This window comes from Gavialis gangeticus, unplaced genomic scaffold (assembly GCF_001723915.1).
Source record: "Gavialis gangeticus isolate Ggan-Ray unplaced genomic scaffold, GavGan_comp1, whole genome shotgun sequence".
NCBI classification, from domain to species: Eukaryota; Metazoa; Chordata; order Crocodylia; family Gavialidae; genus Gavialis; species Gavialis gangeticus.
This window is the reverse complement of record NW_017729031.1, coordinates 82,954,608-82,978,301: the sequence shown is the minus strand read 5'-3', so window position 1 is coordinate 82,978,301 and position 23,694 is coordinate 82,954,608. Positions and strand designations below refer to the sequence as shown.

At 45.0% G+C, this 23,694-nt stretch overlaps 1 protein-coding gene across 2 annotated transcripts in view; it reads left to right on the top strand.

Moving 5' to 3' along the window:
• Nucleotides 1-23,694, top strand: part of ALS2CR12 (amyotrophic lateral sclerosis 2 chromosome region candidate 12) — a 40,246-nt gene that overhangs the window by 3,080 nt on the left and 13,472 nt on the right. The window contains exons 4-15 of one of the 2 annotated variants that reach the window (XM_019523214.1): nucleotides 2,976-3,033; nucleotides 4,641-4,777; nucleotides 5,844-5,864; nucleotides 7,376-7,469; nucleotides 9,688-9,749; nucleotides 10,220-10,317; nucleotides 10,913-10,965; nucleotides 11,443-11,542; nucleotides 12,530-12,633; nucleotides 14,897-14,959; nucleotides 16,362-16,451; nucleotides 19,688-19,797. In XM_019523214.1, the coding sequence (XP_019378759.1) occupies nucleotides 2,976-3,033; nucleotides 4,641-4,777; nucleotides 5,844-5,864; nucleotides 7,376-7,469; nucleotides 9,688-9,749; nucleotides 10,220-10,317; nucleotides 10,913-10,965; nucleotides 11,443-11,542; nucleotides 12,530-12,633; nucleotides 14,897-14,959; nucleotides 16,362-16,451; nucleotides 19,688-19,797 (990 nt within the window). The remainder of the gene's footprint in view (nucleotides 1-2,975; nucleotides 3,034-4,640; nucleotides 4,778-5,843; nucleotides 5,865-7,375; nucleotides 7,470-9,687; nucleotides 9,750-10,219; nucleotides 10,318-10,912; nucleotides 10,966-11,442; nucleotides 11,543-12,529; nucleotides 12,634-14,896; nucleotides 14,960-16,361; nucleotides 16,452-19,687; nucleotides 19,798-23,694) is intronic. The other variant, XM_019523215.1, reaches the window with a different exon arrangement.

Genomic DNA, 23,694 nt, shown 5'->3' with positions numbered 1-23,694 from the left:
GTTTACATAATGTCTGTCCCAGGCCCTTTGTTGGTTTAAGCTAAACCAGAGACCCCCAGCATCCTGGCATGCTCCCTGGGCTGGGCTCTCTGCCCCAGCCCAGCCCAGCCAGGCTGGCCCCTCCCCTCTGCTCCCCAGGCAGAGCAGGCCCAGCAGGCAGATGCTGACTTATTCAGATGCTGGCTGCTGGCCACTGGCACTGCATTGGAGTCTGCCTGGCACGGCTGCAGCCGCTGCTCTGTGCTGGGCCAGCCCCCTCCCGGGAGGAGCAGGCTTATTCAGCCACTGGCCCCAAGCCCAGGCCAAGTGGCAGCTGCGGCTGTGCCAGGCAGACCTCAATGCAGTGCCAGCAGCTAAATAAGCCTCCTGCTGCCTGGAGGGGGCTTGTCCCAAGCACAGAGCAGTGCTGGCATTGTAGTGGGGACTGCCCAGCCTGGCTGCAGCCACTGCTCTGTGCTCCAAGCCAGTGTTTGAATAAGTCTTCTCCTGCCCAGAGGGGGCTTGCCCCAAGCACAGAGCAGCAACTGGCATCACAATGGGGCTGCCCAGCCCGGCTGCCACTTTGTGCTTAGGCTAGCCCCCTCCTGGCAGGAGGAGGCTTATTTGGACACTGGCTGCTGGCACCACATCGGGGTCTGCCTGGCTTGGCTGCAACTGCTGCTGGGCCTGTGGTTGGGGCCAGTGGCTCAATAAGCCTTCTCCTGTCCAGGCAAGGCTTGCCCTGAGCACAGATCAAGGGGCAGGGGCCAGACACCGCCCCTGCCCAGCAACTGGAGTGGCAAGCAGTGAGTGAGTGATGGTGATAGGCATGAGACGCTTCCCAGCAAGGGCCACTTTGCAGACCCAACAGAGCTGCTAGGGAGCGTGGCACTGCTGCAGGGGGTTTGCCGGGCCCTGATCTGCTCTGGACCCCGGTGCTGCCACAGCTCTGCCAGCCCCACAGCGCAGCACCCCTGCCGGGAAGGGGCCCAATCCCCCACATCTGACCAAAAGCAGATTTAGGCTGGATATCAGGAAAAACTTCTTCATGGTAAGGGTGGCCAAAATCTAGAAGGGAGGTGGTGCTCTCCCCTACCTTGGGGGTCTTTAAGAGAAGGCTGGATAGGCATCTGGCTAGGGTCATCTGACCCCAGCACTCTTTCCTACCCAGGCAGGGGATCGAACTCAATGATCTGTTGGGGTCCCTTCCGACCCTAGCATCTATGAATTAAGACAGGGGATGCTTCCCCCAATAAGGGCCCTGTCCCTTCCTGCTGCAGCGGTGGCACAGGGGCACAGCCAGGTAGGGCCCCTGGGAGGGAGAAGAGAACATGGCAGGGAGGGTGGGCAGACCCGGGTCAAAAGAGGGAAGACTAAATACCCCCCACCCGCAAACCCTCTTTCCTACAGCAGTGCATGGGGAGCACCCGGCAGACCTGGCTTGGGTCCCTGCCAGTGGGATAGAGAGGGGGAACTAAACCTCTCCCTGGCCAATTTAGCTGGGACTGGCCATGCCTCCCCCCTCTCCCCTGCAGCGGAGGCCTGCTCTACTGCCCCCAGCGCCTGGCCTGAGCAACTGCAGGCAGCATTGTCTCAGTCCAGAGCGAATGTTTGTCCTGTTACAAACTAGTTAAGCTTAGGCAGGTTAGACTAACCTGCAAAGATAGAATCAATTCAGGCTCCAGCTTTTTGAATGTCTGTCCCTAGCCCTAGATGTCCAAAGACCTGACACCATTTACAGATGTGGAGTCTTGCCAGTCTTTGCGTGCCATGTTTATCTCCTGGGGGAATTGTTGCTTGATTTTTGAATCCCATTCTTGTTATAAGCAATGGTTCTGTGTAGGATATAGCACTAATATCCTCAAAAAATGTAGCTGGTTGTATTGTGCAAACATGTAAGGTATATGGCATAACTAAAGTTTGGAGCTTTTTAATTGCACAGTAATGTACACAGTCTTAAGTAACTGGACAAACTGTATAGTTGGGATTGATTTTAAACAAGCTGTTATGGTATTAAGTGCCATTTTTCAGTTTGGGAAAGAAGCAGATACAGCCAAAGCTAAGAACAATCACTTAACATCTTAAATCTGAAGAAGCAGCATGCCATCTGGTTGTGGGTTTTAATATTCCTCTCTCTCAACCTTTCAGCAGTACCTTTTAAGCTCTCTTTCTGCCTACTTAGTAGTTTCTCTTTATGCAGGGTAGGGTAACAAAATAACTTGCAGTTTTTAATGTAGAGCATCTTCTGCACTGAGCAATTTTAAGGAAAGGTCTCCTTTGGCCTTCTAAGCTCCCTGAATCTCTGTTATTCTCCTCTAGTGCTGTCTAATCTATAGACTAAAGTGCTTTTCATGGTGATGGTTTTGAAAGAAAGACATGAGAGATTCACAACCCTGTACCTCATCCCTCTCTGGTTTTCTCCAATAGCACACGTGCTCAGTTGCATAGAATCCAATTTGCTGTAGAAACTTGGAATACCCCAAGGAGGTTTGTGCATCTCTACCCACCAACTTCCTCTCTATGCCATGAGAACTGTGACTTCTGTAAAACTACAAATCATAGAAAAGTTTTCTGGATACATCTCTACTGTTGAGCAGCCAGTTAATAACAGTGGCTCCCACTCGCAGGGTTTACTGACTAAATTACATTCCCTGTTCTGCAAAGTGCTGTCCTATTGTTTCTCTTCTTTTTGCTTATCCTACCTTCACTGAATGTGGCCTGAGCCTCAGGCAAGGTAATCTATAAAACCTTTAAAAGACTATATGCTCTTAACGCCAATCGATTTCCACTAATACTCAAAACCTTTCAGTTTGGTCACTGCATCCATAAAACAATACATAGCTAAGCACTTTGGACTTTCTGCACCATCCTGACAGCCCACAAAAGCTGTTTCAGCTGCATGCTCATGGTTATAATGCTTGAAATGAAGCAGTGATTTCTCTGAACAATTTTTTATTCTGTCTGCAATTCTTTGAGCAAGTTTTCTTCATTTGTAGGAAAATATTTTCCACTAAAAAAGATGGGTCTTCACAACGTCGGAGAGAACCTCCTGATGTAAGTAAGATAGTAACATTTACTGTAGAAGGGTAAAAAAATCCTAACTTAGGAGTCAAGAGTCTGGATTTCTGTTTTTCCACTCCTGCTCCTCAAATATGTTCTAGTTTTTAAGGGTCTAAACTCTGGTCCTAAATTTAGTGCACTAAGTAATTTCTTGAACTAATGAAAAGATTCTTGAAGCAAAATATTGATCCGAATTTAGTAGTTGCTATATTTGGCTCATCTGAGGGACACAACTTGGGCTGGATCTTCTGTAATCAGTTTGGTCTCTGATTGTTACATAGTCCAGGTTAGGAATCTGAAGAGCAGGTCTTCAGCAGGATGTTAGCGACCATGTTCCATTGTAGGCATACAAATACACATCTTTTAGAGAAGAAAAACAGGAGATTGAAAATAAAACATTATTGCATTCTGATTGTTGCATCCCTTTAAATCCAGTAGAAATGTGAAGTAACTTTAAAAGGCTCCATGACCTTTTGTGTGACTTCAAGTCACTCAGGAATTCTGGATTTAAGAGTTAAGGTAAATTTAAGATATTATACTATACTGCCCCCCTTCTGTCTAGCCAGATGGGAACCCTAGCTGAAAGCAAGCTCACTATGATAGCCCTGAATGTGCAAAAATGGTGGTACGAGCTGTTTGGGACCACTTAGAAGAGTTGTGCTTTGATTCAGAAAGAAGGGCTATGGGGTTTTTTTGAGTGAACTAGTTCATGGTCTGGTGCTGTAGGACTTTGGGCCCCAGCCCTCACACTTTTTATTCATCTAGTTGGGAAATTATATCCTTTACTTGAATGTGGACATATGATTGTCAGCTACTCCTTTGTTGCTTCCTGCCTGGACTGCTGTAATGCACTCTTAGCACTGTGGTTCAAGATCCTTTTGAAACTTCAGCTAATGCAAAATGCAATTACCTGCTGTATGTATCATTGCACTGATATCCTTGTTCCATTCAATTCAGTGCTAGTCCTACTCCATAATTGTCTGTGTTTAAATTGTACAGAAGTCTGCATCTTCTTATATTGCATCATGGAAGGTGCTTGATTTGGCACATGATGCTCTTTCCTTTTAGTGCAAGTGCTAACTCAGGCAATGTTTTAGTTGATGTTTTACCAGCATAAAAAAACAACAGGTAGACAATGTGAACGGTGTAAAGTTATTTCTGAAAGAATCAGGAGTAAAAATCAACCAGTGTAAGTTATACTTGTCTAGATAACTGTGCAGCCATCTCAGCATAGTTCCCTTATAGGGACCTGTTTCCCTGCCACCTAATGGCATGGTGCAGTAATAGCTGCCTACTCTATCCAGCTATCAATGTGTCGGTGTCCAGCTGTCCCTGGTCCTAATGTAACTTAAATTGATGTAGAAATGGATGTAAATTATACCAGGGAATTTGGTAATCTGTCTATGCCCTATGTGAGGACGCTTCCCATGGTTATATTGCCTGGAACATTGTTTGCTGCCAATATCAGTCTGTGTTCTTTAATGCTGGCAATTGGAGTAGTCTTAAGGAAGTCTTGTTTCATTTAAAATAGTTTTTTAATGGATCTAAGTTTCTAGATACTAGATTTCCTTAGTTAAAGGTCTTTTTCTTTTGGCTCCTAGGCTTCAGTGGAGTTTGTAGAAATCTCACCTGGCTACAAGTTCACTCGGAGTAAAGAACATCTCTATGTGACTCTAGGGGAGGGATTTTTTGAAAGGAAAAGAACTGCTGATGAACCAGCTCCACCTATCACTCCAAGGTAATAGAAAACAAGATCACTGGCAAGAATGCTGTTTGAGTTTCCAAATAAGCTTTCCCTAATGAACATGCTCTACATGGGCAAATAGGCCTCTGTCTAGTCCTGTTTTTACACCAATAAAAAGCTAACATGAGATCAGAATTGGTCGTGTATTGAAGGAGAGATCTTGAGTCCAATTCATCTCTTGTGTGCATAAATTGGAAGACCAGTTACTTTAAGTAAGCAGACAGAATTGGATTTCTTTGCTCTGGATTTCTAGTTTGTGTGAGTTCAGTGTCACATTCCTCATTTTGCAACATCTTCCTCCAACAACTGTACAAATGTCAAACAGCTGGGCATGCTCGGTAAGTTTGATAGCACCTCTGCAGGTTTTCTGCAAGACTTGCCCAATTTTTTCCAAGCCTTGCGTGCTCTCAGCCTTAATGATCTTCCAAGATCAAATGGGAGCTGACATGAGGGCTGCTATTAAAATGACTTTTATTCAATGAGGGGAGTCTCATTCCTTCTTGCCAAGGTGGGGAAGGTGGGGTGGGGTGTGGAAATGCTGTCTTTGAAGCTTTTCAAAGATAAATAACAGATAGAGAAAAATGGGAAAGCCCTGGCCTTGGGGAGAGAGAAGGGTTACTCAAGTCCTAAATGCAGGAGCAGTAAAGAGATCTGATAATCTCCACCTCTAGAAGAAGCAGTGTCTAAGTACTGCTTTCTTCAAGCAGCAGAGACTTTGGTGCACCCACCCTCATACGTGTGTTAACTGTCAGGTCTCATGCAATGTAAGAGGAATGAGTACTTTGTTTCTGACTTGCCTTTAAAGTACCTAATTATTGCCTTCCAACCAGTCTACTTTCCAGAACTATGCTCTGTCTGTATTAGAAAGCTGAACAGTCTGGGCCTCGTCATTGTTTTGTGTAAACATGTATATTGGAGCAGTTGCTCAGGGAATAAACATGAGAAAACTTGATGATCCACTTAGATACATCCAGCTTTTTGTTTCACAACAGATGCATCATCTGCTCTGATTCAACCTGCACCACTTTGATGTCCGTTTCCTCTTTTACTCTCTTTGCAGAGCCCCTGTGAAACTTGAGACGTGAGTATTGGTTATTTGTGGGGTGTCAAAATGGATTGAATTTTTTCTACCTTCTGTATGTTTCTTGTCACCACCTGTGGGGAACCTGGCTTCGTTCCTTCCTTTGAATGCTGCTGCTTGGTTGACTGGCGACAGTAAGATGTGCTTTTACATACAAAGTAATATCCTCATTTCTTCCTGAAGATGCACCATTTGTTGTCTTGCCATTTTGTTATGAAATGAGGGCTAGACGCTGGAATCTCAATGTACATCCCCCATAAAGGAAACAATTCTTAAATGTAAGATCTTATAAGAATGGTGTGTATGTTCAGGTGGTGTTTGATTAGCAGCCATTCAACACGACTGACCAGGGTTTCTTCTAAAGAGAGCTGAATACACGCAGAGGAGGTGGCTGAACCTAGCACATCCAAACCTTGTGGGAGGTGCATGCTGAGCCTAGCTCTGGTTCAGGTGCTAGTACTTATGCAAACATGATGTCCATTAAGCTACACTCAATTGCATATATTCCTTTAAATGTGCTGATGCTTTCTCTATTACCATTGCTCTTGTGTCCATCTCAATATATGGTTGCTGATATGATGCGAGCCTGGCCCCTGCCTCTCCTTCTTTCAGGCCTTAATAGGCAGGGAGTGCCATGGACCCCAGCATTCTTTCTTGCCCGTGGCAGGGGGTCGGACATAATGATCTGCTCAGGTCCCTTCTAACCCTACCTACTATGAAACTATGGAAGCAGTATGTATACATCTGGAGTGAACAGTACAATGTTCACCATCTAGTTTTTCTTGACCACTAGGTTCCAACACCACACGCAATCAGATTAAAAAGTAATCAGCCTGAAAGACAGTGTTATCTGTATGATCTGAAATTCTGTAATTCCATGCTGAGAAATGCCCCTTCTCTCTGTCATGAGAAAAGAAATCCTTTAAGATAAGGAATAGTACAAAAGGTGCCTTGACCAGCTAATCAAATTTCCAGAGTTGTGGGCTGGTCCCTTTTGGAGTTGCAATAGTTGGAGAACTCCACCAAACATAGCACAAAATTAAACTGGAGACACTAAGGTGTTCCACTTCTTCCCCATGGCTCAGATTCTGACCAGTGGCCGTCTCTATTTGCAGCCTCTCTCCCAATCATTGAGGCAAGTGGCATAGGACACAACCATACCAGCAGAGGAGCAAAACCTGCTTTTCGTCTGAGTCTTCCTGTACTGAAGGGAATAGGAAATAAATTGCTGTGGCCAAAAGGATGTAAAAGGAAGCCCCAGTGTACAATAAACCCTCAGCCTCTGTAGTAAGATAGAGTGGGGAAAGGAATTGGAGTCCTATCCTACAACATCTCTTTTTCCCAATTTATGTGGGCTGAAGCAGCAGGGAGAATGAAGAGCTAAGACCAGCTCCAGCCAGAGCATTCTGATAGTGATATTTTCCCCATTTTCACCCCTGGTCCTTCTGATGCAACAAGGTGGTCCTAATAGCAGGCCCTGGGTGTGACGAAGGGATGGTGTATCTTTGTAGGGAAGATATTGTTGCTGATTTGGAGGAACAGGTTGCCCAGCTGACAGACATGTTGGAGCAGCAATGCAGAGATCACAAGGCCTCTCAGAAACAGGCAGGTCCATTGGTTGTTGCCTTTCTCTTTCTAGAAAGTACGTTACAAATCCCAGTTGCTCATAAAATAGACTGAATAGGCCAGGCAGAATGTCCTGGATCCTTTCAGAATGGTCCACAGAGCCCAGCTGGCCAAATTACATGTAAATGATTCAGTGTCCAGAGGAAGGGCACTGTCTAGTGCTTTTCACAGAGATGCAGAAGCCAAGGCACAGAGGGTGTCTATACCAATGATTCTTAACTGGGGTGATACAAGATCCCCTTGAGCCCCTGTGCAAGATGGTAAGTGCCCTCTTTCCCCCAGTTCAATGTCCCATGCCTGCCCCAGTGTCCCAAAGACAAGCAGTGTCCACAGCTGCTCTTCTCAGGACTGCCACTGCTGTTCTCCCTCACCCCCCAGCAACCCCGGTGCAAGTTACCCCCAAGCTCTGAGCAGTGTGCTTTGCTGTGGGGCTGTGGAGGTGTGCTTTCTAAACCCTCCCATGCTCCCAGAGCTTGACAGGAGGGGCCGCAGGTGCAGATGGCTCTAGTCACTAGTGTGTGAGAGGCTTGAGCATGGGCTTCAGCTGCAGGGACCACTCTTACCCCTCAGGTAAAGACTAGAGACAGGGAGAAGGCAGAAGATAGAAAGAGCAGGGCACAGCAGGGTGAAATCCTGCCCCTGCTACCTAACGCCAGATAAATCGGTGGTTCTTAAACTTTTTACCCTCAAGTCTCCCTTCATAACTGTTGTGAGTTTAGATTCTAGCTCAGTGATTATCAATCAGGGTTACACTAAATCAGAAAAATTATGGAGGAAGCCATGAGACTAAAAAGCTTGAGAACCAATAGTCTATCCCATTTCTGCAGCACTCCTGGGAGCACCACTCCACGTGCACCAATTCCAGAAATGAAGCAGTGAAGCTTCCCTGCTCTTCTATCTCCAGCATGCTCAAAAGCAGCAGGAGGAAAGTGATGTCGACTGCCTCATTTCTGGGGTTGATCCACACGGAACAGGAGTGGGTGGATGGGGCATGGTGGACAGTGGTACTCCCTTGGGAGCACCATGAAAGCAGCATGAACATACCCTGAATGCATATTTATCCAGGCATGTAGATGTGTATTCATCATGGGCAACAGCAGCTTCTGGGCAGGTGGGATTTTTAAAACCACCTGAGTTCATAGGTGTTTTGCTGTCTTGTGCACCTTTGGAGCTTGCACATGGAATAGCCTTTCTGCTTTGACTTCTAGAAGTGTACTTTGAATTGCTCTGATTTCAGCTGGTGACACTATACAAATGGGCCATCTCTTGGGAAAAGAAAAGTACCTTGCAAAAGCATCCAAGGATTCAAAGGTTTCCATATTGTTTAACGGAAAAAATAGTGGAAAAAATCTTCAAGATTGGAATTGCAGTTTAACGGGTTAGGTGTAGTTCTGAGCCCATCTCAGGCCAGATTTCAGTAGCCTGCTTGGAGATATATTTCTAGCAGAAGTTTTCTTCTGCTGCTGATGACAAGGTAGGTATGTTTGCAGCTTAGTGATGACTACTAGGGGTGTGCAAAATTTAACTGGCTGTTTCATTTTGACACTGTTTTGACCAATTTCGAGGTCAAAACAGCAAAATTGGAACAAAGATGTCAAAATAGCCCTGAAACAAAACAAGGCTAGTTGAAACATTTCAAAAGTTGAAACGTTTTGACCATAGGCTGGGGATGGGAAGTCAGTCCAGCAGGGCTGACTTCCCATCCCCAGCGCAAGATCTGGCAGGGGACAGGGAGTCAGCCCAGCTGGCTTGACTCCCCAGCCCTTGCGTTAGATCCCCTTCCCCAGTGCTAGATCGCGCCAGGGGAAGGAGGCAGCCCAACTAGCCCAGCTGGATTGTGCCGAGGACAGTGAGGCAGCCCAGCTGGGCTGCTCCCCATCCCCTGTGCTAGATTGCACTGGGGGCGGGAGGGATGGGGATGGGAGAGGAGCCCAGCTGGGCTGGCTTGCTGCCCCAGTGTGATCTAACGTGGGGGATGCATGATGTAGCATTGGGGATGGGAAGTCAGCCCAGCTAGGCTGACTTCCCATCCCCAGCGAAATGTTGAAACAGCTTCGAAACACCCTTTCTGTTTTGCCAGAATGGAACAGCTGTTTCGACTTGAAATGAAATTTGAAACTGAATGCTGTTCCCTTGAACCATCAAAATGGAATGTGCCATTTCGCACAGCCCTAATGACTACTTCTTTTCTTTGAAGATGGAAAATGAGATGGAAGAAAAATGTAATGAGATTCAAAAGGAGCACGAGAATAAGATCAGGTATGGTTGCTATGTTACACAAAAAGAGAAAACACATACATGTGTGTATGCGCATGCACACACACACGCACACTTCTAGTTGTCTGTACAAGGACTTACATATTGTATGGATGGGTTAACAAGACAGCGTCTGATGGAGTGAATGTGGGTTCATAATCTTGTGCTATATATAATGCATATAAACTTGCTCATCTAACAAAAAACACATTGCCATGCTGCCTCGTTAACCAGAGAGAGAGGTAGGTAGTCATGTTAGTCTGAAGTCAGTCAGAAAGCAGAGTAGTTATGCGCCTTCATAGACTACCTACGTTGCTTTCTGATATATGTATCTTATTTATATATAGACGTGCACTTGTCAGACACATGATGTAACCACATCACCACTATGAATAATAGAGTAGTCAGAGGAGAACTGCTGTGTCATAAGGATACCTGTATTTATGTGGTTTGCTTGTATGTTACTTCTGTAGGGAACTCCAAGAGACTCACAGTTCAGAACTTGCTGAATTACAGGAATGTTATAGGAAAGAGCTGAGAACCGAGAGGGCGACTGCACAAGAAAAACTGGGTATTGCTATGCAAGTAATGATCTGTGTTTTCAAGGTTACTTTGTGAGCTGCACACTTCAACTGAGTTCTCCTCTGGCTGCTTCACTTTGTCCTCCATGTTTGATGGTGGAAGCTAATAGAGTTGGAAAAGGACTGTTGTCATTGATGCCAATGGGCAGCAGAGGGAGGTAGAATTGTTAAAGATGGATGTGTGGTGTAGGAGAGTGCCCTATCTCTGAAATGTCAGGGTTACGTTGAAAAAATAAATAGACCTGGTTGAGAGGTGAATTTTGAGTAGGGGCCGCATTTGAGGCAGAATTAAAGCTATTGACCAGATCCAATGGCACCAAAGCCTCATATGGGTGTTCTTGAAAGATTTTACTCCAAATAAGGCCTCATCCATTTTCTTGATTGATCAGGTATCTAAGCAAATCATGACATCCAGGGAAAGCTTACCTGGCATTTTGTTGAATGCTGTTTTGTGGGGCCTGGGATAAGATGCAGAACCCATTCTCCTGTGACTTCTATCCAGGATTTTAGTATAAATCCCAATTGCTGAGACTTGGATTATTAAAATTGCCATATTCCATAATTGTGTCCTTCTGTCTTGCTCAGAGGGGTTGGAGAAGCAATACAAATACTTGAGGAATGCATTCCGGATGTATCAGGTAAGATTTCAACTACCCTGCAGTGATCCTTGAAAGTAGGTGAGGCCCTGTTAGTCCAATGACTTTAATGGGAGGCGTTTCCCTGCTCTGCTCTGTTTTCTATGTATGAGGGAGGGAAGTACATCAGAAAGCCAGAGAAGAGGCGTACGCCCTCTGAATCATGGAGCATAACTTCAAGGGCTTCTAGAGGAGGTGGCATGTCTCTCCTAAGAAGGATAAAGTCATACTCAGGGACCATAGATGCTGCTACTTGTTGAAACATCTTCCTCCTGCTGTCACTGTCTCCTAGCCTGAAGCAGAACATCCTTGTAAAGTTCTCAGGAGGAACAGATACAGAAATAATTACAAAGTGTTGTATGTAGTATAGACGGAGTCAGTAGGGGAGATGCAGGAGTCCTCAATTTGTTGGAAGGGTTTCTGCAAATGCATATCGTCTCTTTCTGTCCTACTCTAAGACAAGGGCTTCTCTTTATGTAGGACAGCATTTCTGATGAAATGGAGGAGAAGTGGCTGCGAAGGCAGGCAGAATGGAAGAAGAGTGAGAGGACTGAGCGGGAGAAGGCACTGCTACAGCAAAGTAAGGAACAAAGTTTGGCTTTACAACCTGGAGGACTGGTTTTTTTTCAAGGGGTGGGGAGGAAGGGAGGCAGAGTCCCCAGGTGTTAGGGCAAGCATTTTTCCCCAAAAGGGAGACTTGGGTAGAAGTGTAGTGAATCAAAATAAATAAGGCATAAGTAGATCTAAGTACTGCACCTCCTCTAAGTCCCCTTGCCAATATGGTCATTGGTTTCACATTTCCTTTGTTGGCTGCTAAGCTTGCTTTACTTTTCCCAGATTACCCCAATCATTTTCAGATACTTTGGGGCCTGGCTGCTTTAAAACAACCAGGTGCTCTTGATTATGTCCTTTTCATTCACTGAATAAAATACCAAGTTGCTTTAGTGTTTGCAATGTGTCTATGACTTCTAAGAGATGTCCTTTGTTCAATCCCTGATTAGAAGAAAGTACTCCTGGGTTGAGACCAACCATGCAACTTCAGGGATTTAAAAACAGCAAGGAAATAACCTTTTAGTGGTAAATGTGAATGAGGTCTTAGGATAGAAGAGATGTTTTCTCCATAAAGTCACTATAGGAATGCTCTCCCTTCTTTCCTGCTAGCCCACTGAGTGGGAAATGCACCCCTGATAGAAAGGCACTCCAGGTTACATAGCACATCACACGTTAACTATGTAATTGAGCTTTGCAGGGTGATATCAGTGACTACTCCAGAGTTACCTTATCGAAGAGAGGAGGAAGAAATACAGTGACTGGAGAAATAACAGAGCACACATGCACATGCTGTAGAAATGGGAGGTGACTGTGAGAACATTCCTCTTCAGGCCCGTCTGTGATGCATTTTGCCATCCAGCATACAGGTGCCACAGTATTAGTGGTGGAGAATGGCTGCATGTTGACAGAGTCCATCCAGATATGGTGCACTGCTGCACATTTGTATCCCTAATCTGTGAAATGCAAAAGGATTAATAGGGAGCAGCCCATCATATCTCTGCATGTTTTTCCACAGAGCAGGCACTGATGAAGAATTTTACGAAAGAAATAGAGGAAATAAAGAAGTTACATCAGGAGAATAGTTCCATGACAGATAAACTCTACCAGCTAGAGAGAGAGGTAACTAGCTCTGGGAAAGAATGAAACTTCTGAAGTCACATGTTTATTTGCAGTTTCTTCTGAGCTTTTGGTGCCAAGAAAACAGAAGCAAGTATATAATAAATGTATGAATTTTTCTCAGGCTCCCATTGCACAAGACTTCTAGGAGCCTAATGCAATATAATTATGTGTAGAGAGATTGCATGTAGCAGGGTAAAGTAAATGATAACCATAACTGGCAAACAGGAAAGCACAATACTGTGCTCACCTGAACTGTCATTTATTGTGTTACTTCCTGGCAGACCCAGAAGTCTTGTTTGGGCATCTCTCAGAGCTGATCCAATGCTAAAATCACTATGCTGCTATCATGGCAATACATTTTGGAGTAGGGATTTGGTAAGGCTATCTCATCCATAGATCTCAGACACAGGTAAAAGGCTGGCCCAAACATATGAAATGGGTCTATGGTGCTAAGGAATAGAAGTCAGATCTTCTGATATCACCCTATTCTTTGGACCATCCCAACCTAATCAACTAGTAAGGTGCTAGTGAAGGAGGGGTCTTGGGTGTTCTCTCAGCATGCACTTACTATAAAAGGGGGATAATGACCCATCTTCCTGGAGTGTTACAAGATGGAAGTGGTGTTTAACACTGTATAAATGCTATATGGTGGCATCCATTACATTTTCAGTGATCACTGATGCTGCTTTAGCAATAGACTCCTGGTGTCTGCAGGTTTCTCCTCTTACTTGCTTCCCAAAGAGTGTCTTCCTCAAAGTTATGACGGTCATTTTATCTTTCGCTTGTTAGTGTGGGAATTGTTCTAATTGTGGTTTCTTCTTTATACCTTCAAATGTAAAGTTAAATCCTGAACTTTATTAAGAGGGGTGTCAGCTTGGCAACCAAGTTTGAGGCCATAGAACATGAGAGGAGAAGATGAGGGAGGCAAAGTGACAGTTGTGGCAGAGCAGGTAAATTATCAGACTTGAAGAGGAGGGAAGTGGTGGACATAAGCATAGGTCAAACTAAAGTTAAGGCAGAAGACATAATGGTGAAAACATACAAAAATTTTCATTCAATGTGACAGAGAAGCAGGTGTGCAGATTCAAGGAAGGGGGTGGAGTATGGGCAATAGTGATTGCAGCTGCAGTACTTTGCTACAGCTGATTATACCAAGTGGTGGTGTTGGTTTTTGGGTGTTGTTTTTTTCTTGGCAGCTCCTCTTGAGCCATTTGAAATACTGTGCGATCCCATCTTGGATGTGAGAAACCAAGCAGCCCTACCCATTAGCCAGCTGCCATCAGACAAGTAGGGGTGTGTGAAATTTGATTTGGATTCAGATTCAACCTGAATTGGGGACAGCGATTCGATCTGTTGATTCAGATCACTGTCCCCGATTCGATTCGGCTGAACCCAAATCTGACAATTCGATGCTGATTTGGCAAATCAGTGATTCGGACACAGGCACAGCTTTAAAAGTTTTTTCTTTGTACCTTGAGGTAGCAGCACGGCTTGTGATCACTGCAGTGCTGGGGTGGATGGAGTGTCCCACAGCAGCACAGGGGGCTCTCCAGTGTGCTTGGCAGCAAACCCAGAAGTGGACCAGAAGTCCACTTCTGGGTCTGATGGGGAGCATACTGGGGGGACCCTGCGTGCCCCCCAGACCCACAAGGCACCAGTCGCCGAGCCAGGAGGGTGTGGGTGGCCCCCCCAGCACACTCCCTGGTGGACTTAGAAGTGCTCTGATCCACTTTCGGGTCTGCTGCCGATCACACTAGGGAGCCCCCCGAGCTTCTGTGGGACACTGCAGCTGCCCAGCGCTGCAGCATTCAAAGCCCCTGCTACCTAGAGGTATGTAGAAAAAACTTTTAAAGCTGTATCTATGTGTGAATCACCAAATCTGTCCAAATAGATTCAGAGAGATTAAAGGGTCCTCTGATTCCATTCAGATTTGGAGATTAAGCCACCAAATTGGGCCGAATCTCCGCTGAATCAAATCGGGGACTGAAGGTTTGCACAGCCCTACAGACAAGGACCAAGTACTCTAAGCACCAAGAAAGGAGGGTAACCTGGGTTAGACCCCTTAGTAACAGGATATTTCCTTTCAATCCCAGGTGTCGTAGGAGTGAGGAATGGTAAACACCTTTCAATTAACCACTTGCTTGTATTTCTGCTGAACAGTTTGAAATAACTTGTTGACTTGTTTGTTCAGATTGAAGCTGGTGTTTGCCATCAAGCACAGAAATGTTATATCTGAGCTTTGAACAAACTCTGTTGTTTTCAGGAGTTTATTAAACAGCGCCAGGAAGATATGGCAACAATAGAAGACTTGCAGAAGTGCAGGGAGGTAAGTATGGAGCAACTGTATGCCATTTGGGACATGCTGGTTTGGGAGTAGCGTGCTATCACCAAGCACCTGGAGGGAATTGGCAGCGGTTTTAAGCTTGTGAGGAGTACAGGCTGCAGTATCAAGACGTCTGTGTCTATATGGCTGATCTTCCTCAACCGTGAAGGGTGGTATCAAGCTAGAGAGCACAGACTGTTAAAATAAAGCAGAAGCACCTTAGGCCGCGTGTAGACGAAACAAGGTAGGTACTGGGTGCAGGGGGGTTTGTTTTTTTTCTTAGAAAGGTCCTGTGGTACTCTCTGATCACCTTCCACTGTGTACACTGCCCCTAATTATAGGAGGAGGACAATTGAGTGGAGTTAATGGCAACTTGCATATGAAAAGAAATCGTCATTCTGGTTCTTTGACAGCAGTGTTCTCTTGGTCCTTTTAGAACACCTACACTCTACCCAGAAAAGACCGACCCAGAGGGCATGGCTGGCCCGCCAGAGGCATAGCTAACTTGTCTGAAGACTCTAAGGATTTAGTGCGTGTACTAGGCCATCTAGATCAGTGTTTCTCAACCTGTAGGTTGTGACCCAAAATGGGGTCAGGGTCACAAGAATATACGAAAGCGTCACAAACAAACTTTTAAAAATGGTTCAACAAACTTTTAAAAAATGGATTCTACTTTAAAGGAGAAAAATGTGGGAAACCGTGCCTTTTCCCTTGCAGGCTAGCAGAGCTCCAGCCTGCAAGAGGCTGCCTGGGGCCTCCCATGTTCTACACACACCTCACCCTACCCCACAGACTGGGAAGCTGGGGCCAGGGGCCAGTGGTTTGGGAATGAGAGGCACTGGGTTGGGACTGGTCACTGATGTTTACAAATGGGTACTGGTGCAAAAAAGGTTGAGAACAATTGATCTAGATCCATGGCGGTAACTTAAGAGCTGGACTTCCCCAGCCAACCCTTAGAGGGAGCCCAGGAAAATGACTCCCTCTTTACATGTAGCCTAGTCCTCTGTGACCTTCAGCCTCCACAGCTTTGTGTGGGAAGGAGAAATCAAGCCCATATGCTGAAATTAGGCTTTACCTCCATGTAGCCAAATTAAATAAGGGGATATTGCAAGTAACTAACTGGATCCAAAGAATGGGAACAAATCTGCCCTGTAAAAGCAGCATGTAAAGCAGAATACAGTGGGTCTTTGCTTCTTTTCAGCCTGCTGCTGTCTCCCCTCCCACTCCTTCCCTTCCCCCTTCCACCAAGTGGTACCAATAATATCACTAGAAGGTAACTTGGGGGGAGTCGGGGAGGGAAAGAATATGGCTATTAAGGGCTGGCTGGAACTATGTTGTATATTGTGCTATAGATGTTAGAGTGTGCTGTAGCTAAAGGAGACCATGATTTTTTTATCTGATGAAGAAGCTGGAAATAGATTTGAAGGAAAAGAATAAAGCACTTGAAGCGCTCAGCTCAGCGCTGCACACCACCCAGTTGGAGCTTCAGAATGAGGTAAGAAGAGCTGGTGGGAGCCTGTGGTGCAAGAAGTCATGAAAACAGGGCTCTCTGCTGACTTTCTTGGGGTTCCAGCAGTAGGCCCACAGGAAGCGGTGGCTGCTTTATACGGAGTTACCGAGATTCCACTGAGCTGTGTAAAACACCATTCTCCTTCCTGTACCCTCAAAGCTGTGCTGAGCAGTAGCTTCTGAGACCAGATAGATTATTTCACTTCCATATGGACCCATTATCCTGATCCATACAGTCTGCTCTTTATGAATGAATGTAGTAATGAAGGTACCAGCCAGTGGCTTGTCTTGGTGGCAGTTGGAAATTCATAACGGTGGAGATGGGCCTGTGCTGGAGAGGATAGATGGATCACAGGGGTTGGCTGTGGTCCCCGTTAATAGACTGTTTCCTCAGGTTATATAACAGCCATCCCATGATTACAGCAGACTGTTAGGGAATGGAAAGGGACATGAGCAGATGACTGCATGCCTGAGGGTCAGAAGAGCCACAGACAAGGAGTGGAGATTTCTTAAATGGAAAGGCAGAAAGGCATTAGCGTTCTTCTTTCCCTTATAGGGAAAACTGGATGCTTCAGTGCTGACAGCATACACCAAAACCCTGTTCCATTGCTAGGTAGCTTGAAGGACTTGGCAGAGGTGTTTAAGCTTAGGGAAGGCATAGGCTGCAGTACTGAGAAGTCTGAGCCTCATAGCATACACCAAAATCCTGACTTGTGAAGTGAAGGTAGAAGTGCATTGCTCACATGTACTATAGCACAGCTAATGCATAACATCATACTGATCTAAACTATGCTGCTTACAGAAAACTGTGTAACTTAGGCCAATTCCACCTTGGGCTCTTTGAATGTCTGAACTTAGCCAGGAAGCTTAAGATACCTAAAATATCTAAGCATATGTGTAGGGTGAGGACACAGGCGTTCAGACTTAACCTGAATTTCTTTGCTTCTATGCATTTTAATCAGACTCTCTGCTGTGAAGAGAAGCCCTCCTTCTTCCTCCCTCCCAAGTGTTCTGTCAGGTGTGCTGACTTTGGTAACAAAACGCTCATACTTTTTAATTCTGTTAACACCAGCGAGCCAATGTGGCTATGAATAAGTGAGCTGGCTGCTATTCAAACTTGTGCACTACATTTCCATGTGGAATGGGCCCCACTGCTGCACTGTCACAGCCCAGCTTCCATTACCAGCATACAACGCCACCAACAGCAATAGGATTACCAGGTGTCACTGGGGACATGAAGTAATGACCAGGACTTTACACTGAGGCCCTTGGTCTTCAGTAATACTCTGATCTCATCACACATGTGGAGGGCAGTCAGTTGAAGAAAACAGGCAAGGCACAACTTTTAGAATCAACCCAAACACTTGGAAGTCTAAGCCCTGTTGATTTTTTTCAGCACAGACTAGACTCCCAAGTACCTACATTACTTTTTATAGCGGAATTTATGTTCCTAAGTCACATGGAGGCTTTTGAAAATATTGTCCTAAGTAACATTTTATTTTATAAACTGTGCACATTTGATCTGGAGATGACTGCGAAACAGCATTGATTTCCCTCTTAGTTGGCTCAAAGTAATTTCTCAGACCAGAATTCCACTGCAGCAGTCTACAAACACATGGATCAACTTCTCTGAGCTGGAATATAGTGATCTCAAAGTGTGGATTAGTTGGAGCAGAGACAGAGTTAAGGTGGTATGGATATTGTCCAAACAGCAAATAGGCTTGTGTTTAAGCTTGGTGTCAGAATAGTTTTCATCTTGGACATTAAGTTCTGTACTTTTTTCCTGACTGGGATTTTAACTGGTAGGTGTAATAATCCCTGTCTTTTGGATAAGCACTCATGAACTGAAGTTATTACCATGAAAAACCTTTGCAAGCCACCGTCCTTTCTCTTAATCAGAGGAACAATGTTGAATTTGGGAGGCTAGTAGCAGATGCAGGAGTTAGAGGCTGCAGAGTGTTGAGTGGAACACAAAATGGAGACATGGGAGAGGCTAGAGTGAGGATCAGAAATTGGAGGTCTGGGGAATCCAGCCACAGATGTTACTGAAGCAGAATATGTTTACCGAGTTTACAAGCATATGCAAAGGCAGAAAGGCATAGATCAGGGAGACCTGCTACCCAGATATCCTCTGTGCTGAGGATATCTGTTTTAATACTATGCAGTGAGGCCTTGTCTCACCTAATGAGAAACTCCCTCATGCTAAAGAGCTCTTTCAGAACTGATGAACGTGTCTGAATATGCAAGCTCTCACTGCTTCCATTGTTTGTCCTTTCTAGAGCTTGCAGTTCTCCGGCAGAGTTTTCCCGTGCTTTTCTTTGACACTCTATTAATATCTACTTCTGCATTCAGACTGTCATAGTAGGGGTGGATTTTCCCCTTGGTTTCACAAGAGCAGATTTTCCATTAATGGAAATCTACTAGAAAGACTTACAACTATTCACTTCTACGGTCTTTCAGAGGATCTGTACTACTGACAGCTGGCTCCTGTGACTAACAAGCTTCTGTGCTTGTTCTTTTGCTTTCTCTCCTATGTGCATATGCATCCTCTCCCCATTACATTCAGCTTGACATGGGCTTGTTACAATATAAGTACTGCTTGCCAGGTATAATCCAGTCAGTTATGTACCTGAGGAGGGCTAGACTATTCCATTTCATCTTGGGGTAAATTGTCTTTAATAACCCTTGAAGAATTAGTTTTATGGAGAATAAGCTGAAAGACCTTAGTAGCAGGGATGATCTGTTGCCTGGCTAATTATTACTTCGGTATATTCATTGGCACTCTATTTGCAGGGGTATGAATATTGTGGCAGCTTTAGAAGCAAAAAGGAGGTGAAAGGCAAGTGAAATTAAGTGCTGCTTTGACTGGCAACTGGGACTGACTCCCCCACTTTGCTCTTACGACTGAGTCTTTGGAATGGGCCCCACTGCTACACTATCACTGCCCAGCCTTCATTCACGTTTCAATCATCGTGGACCTTATAATCTGAGTTACTTAATGTGCACGTGCATGTACTCTCACTCCCGAGCTGTGCAATGTTAAAAAAAACAAGGAGGTGAGGGATACCAGCTTGCTTATAGTTCAAAACTTTCTCTGGTTAGACTGGTGCAGACTGATTTCTCCAGATCCTTAATCCTTGCTGCTATTTTGGATCTTCCAGCTGTGATGCTGTTCAGCTATAAGAGGAAGACGATAACTAGTTGGTATTGCTTTTTCCTCAGAGAGCCAATGTGCTAGCACTGGAGAGAAGTATCCAGAGGAGAATCTCGGTAGCTGAAGAAAAACTCGAAATCAGTTCTGCAAACTTGGCAGTGGAAAATATCAGTCTGAGGTAGGAGCATAATGTCATAATATAGAGAAATAACTCAAAACATGGTCAAAGAAAGAATTTAGAATTAACTCACAAGAACAGCAGTGTTCATACTGGAGTGTGCATGCTTCTTACCTGCGTAACTGCAGAGCTTTTTGGTGTTGTCTTTGCTTTTAGTAACTGCCATAAGATCAGTTACAAATGAGCTTAGTTAATCCATGAGCACTGCTTAAGCACAGTACATCTCTGTAAGATAGATGAGGCTTATGATTAATCAGTGCACCTCATAGCTTTTATATGTCTTTGTGTCAGATACGAAGAAACTTGAGAGAAATGAGTGTGGGAGTCTACCTCCAGGTCTGAGCCCTCAGTCTAGAGTCTGAGTTAGCAGCAATCAATGCATAAGCATGTTATAGCTCGCTTTTGTTGTCCTTGCTCCCCCTACTAGGCTGCTTTGTGATAGGTGTTTTTATATCTAAACTTTCTCATACCAGAGCCAGTTGCCCACTGATTTCTGGCAGGATGCCTTCCTTTGTCCAGCCCAAGAAGTCACCCCTTTCCTCCACTTCTGGTGATGCAACACAAGAATATGAGGCACCAAAGAGGCCACCACCTCCAAGAATACCAACACTGCAGTAGGTGCAGTTCCATGAGATTGAACATTGCCCTGGTTTTGCTGCCAGTCTTGCCTCTACCTCCTCCACTCATTGCCATGTTAGACCTTCATGTGCTGCATTGTCAGGCTGATCAGTCTACTAACTGAACCACAGTAAGAGACCTCACATTACTGGAGGAATCAAGTGACTGTGAAAACTAGTGCCCTGTGTCTCTAATATTTGCAACTGAAACTCTGCAGCTTTGTAGCGCTCTGAAGAAAACAACCATACGTTGCAGTTTTACTGAGGCAATTATGAGTATTTTTCATGCAATTCCTGGTGTTGCACAAATTTCCTTCAGGACATCTGGAATGTCCTGGTTTTTATTGAATCAGTATTTGATTCTTTTATAACTATTAAAATATTTGATGAATAGAATTCAAGATGGCGGCTAGAATTTCTGTTCTGTCTATTGGACCATCTGTTCCAGATAATGTTTGAGTAACATGACAACTTCCACACAAGTGCACTCCACTCCAAAGCAAGCCGTAATGGCTTTATCCTGAAGCATCAGTAGTCCCATTTAGATAAAAATGACTGAGGAAAAACCGTTTTGTGGAAGAATTTCATACACATGTGGGGATCACTTACAGCTGGTCTCTGCCTCGCTGACACGGTTTAAAAACTGCACTTTTCTTTTGTAGGAATTTTTTCCCACCTCCAAACATGTCTTAATCTGTGTCCTGGTATGATTGCCTTAACTTGATGAAACAGACTGGCTGGTTTTAGATTCCAGGCCTAAGTGATGTGCAAAATGGAGCTGAAATGGAGGTGCTTAGGCTGAATTGTTTAAAATCCATTATATAGTTTCAACCGTTATGAGCATTGATGTAGAGGACAAAAATCTTTTTCCCCATTGAAGCTACCCAGATTACCAGAATTTTGAAATGACTAAAACGGGGGCTGGCAACCAGCACAGGGAACTGAGCGGTCACCAGGGATCCTGGTTTTCTCTGTTTGAAAATTGCAAATTCTCTGGTTAAAACTGCAAAGTCTGCAATTAAAACGAAAGGCCACTATATCTATCTAGAGATATTGATATCTATAGAGATCTAGGTATCAGCTGAACACAATGTTTTATTGATCTATTTACAATTTTAAAGCAATTTGGAAGCCTGCCAGTGCCTCAATCACTATAATAAATTCTAAATACCTATATATTTTGGCATTTGATTTTGTTTTTTTCCATCATGGAAAAATCAGAGCTTCTGTGGCCCCCCTCACTCACCAAGACGTGGGTCCAACTGTGGTTGCCCTCCCCTCACAACTGCTTTGAGGTGCTAAGCAGACATGATATGCTATTGCCCCTTATTCCCAAGTCACAACCCTGCTGCCCAGCCAATATGAACCTAAACTGGAACCAAACCATCATTTGTCCTGTTCTGTTGAACCACAATGGGAACCAAGCCACAAAATATCACTGGGGTCACCAGTTAGAATTGTGTTACTGGTCAGACCAGGGCTACTGGTTAAATGGGGGTCACTAGTTACCCCACCAGTCAGACTGAGGTGATCAGTTCAGTCTTCATTAAAACAGCCTGTAATAATTTTTTAAAACTGTAAAAACCACTGGCTCATGAAAACACATGAAGATAAAATGACAGATTCACTGCTACCATGAAGACATGCCTCACTTCTCTATCACGAATCCTGGGATTTTCTCTGAATTTGCCATTTCTATCGCACTTTTTTCTCTTTCATTCCTTTAGTCTGTACAATTAACAGAGAATGGAGTTAAATGTAGGTAAATAGATGTAAATAAATACTACTGCTTTCTTAGTGGACTCTTACTCTTACAACTGCTTAAGGTCAACTAGTTCCAAATACCCATTTCCAAAGTTTGCTTTACACTTTATGCAGTTGTAGCATGTAGGAGGTAGAGAGGGAAGGGGGCAGGCAAGCAGGCTCCTGCAGTCTACAGAGCGATGGGAAGCTGGGGGCATGCCTGCAGGGGCTGTGAAGGGGTCGAAGGCTTGGGGCAGGCTCCCTGGCTGGGAGTGGGCTGTAAAGAAGTCCCTAGGTAGTCTGGGGGAGGGCTGGGGCCACAGCTGAAACTACTCTGTACACCCCAAGGAATTATGCACAGAAAAACTCAAAATTATGTGCAGAAAAACTCAAAATTATGTAAATTTAATTATTTTTATTTATTTATGTTTTACAAATTAAAGTAAATGTAACATTATTTGAAATGTCTTTAGAAATATATGCAGGTACTTTGTATGGTTGTGGTGTGTGTGTATGTGTGGGGAGGATTTGTGACAGTGTCGAGGGGCTATAAAGGGGTGTGGGATTTGTGGGTGGGTATGAGAGTATGGGGGGTTTGTGGGTGGGTGTCGGGTTTGTGGTGCACAGCCCCCACCACCAGCAGTTCAGAAGCAGCAGGTGGCAGGCCCTTGGGGTGCTCATGGCTGCGGCAGGTAGATGCCCCAGTGATTTCATAGACATTAGGGCTGGAAGGGACCTCGGAAGATCATCGAGTCCAGCCCCCTGCCTGAAGGGCAGGAAGTCAGCTGGGGTCATAGGATCCCAGCAAGATAAACATCCAAATTTGTCTTGAAGGTGTTCAAAGTAGGTGCTTGAACCACTTCCGGCGGCAGTCTATGCCAGACCTTTGGGGCTCGGACCGTAAAGAAGTTCTTCCTTGTGTCCAGCCTGAAACGGTCCTGAATGAGTTTGTGACTGTTTGACCTTGTCATCCCCTGGGGCGCTCTGGTGAACAGACATTCCCCCAGACCCTGGTGAACACCCCTGATAAACTTATAAGTGGCCACCAGATCACCCCTGAGCCTGCACTTTTCCAGGCTGAAGAGTCCCATAGCGCTCAGCCACTCATCATAAGTTCTGTTTTCCTGACCTCTGATCATGCGTGTGGCTCTCCTCTGGACTCCCTCAAGCTTCTCCACATCCTTTTTGAATTGCGGGGCCCAAAACTGGATGCAGTACTCCAGCTGCGGCCTCACCAAGGCCGAGTACAAGGGGAGAATGACGTCTTGGGATTTGCTTGAGAAACATCTATGGATGCAAGCCAGCATTTTGCTCGCTTTACTAGCTGCAGCATCACATTGCAGGCTCATGTTCATCTTGTGGCCAATCATGACCCCCAAGTCTCTTTCATCCATAGTCCTAGCCAATGTAGCCCTGCCAAACCTATAAGCGTGCTGCGGGTTTTTCTTCCCAAGGTGGAGAACCTTGCACTTTTTGGTGTTAAACATCATTCCTGAGCCTGTCAAGGTCAGCCTGGATTGCCCTCCTATCCTCAGGT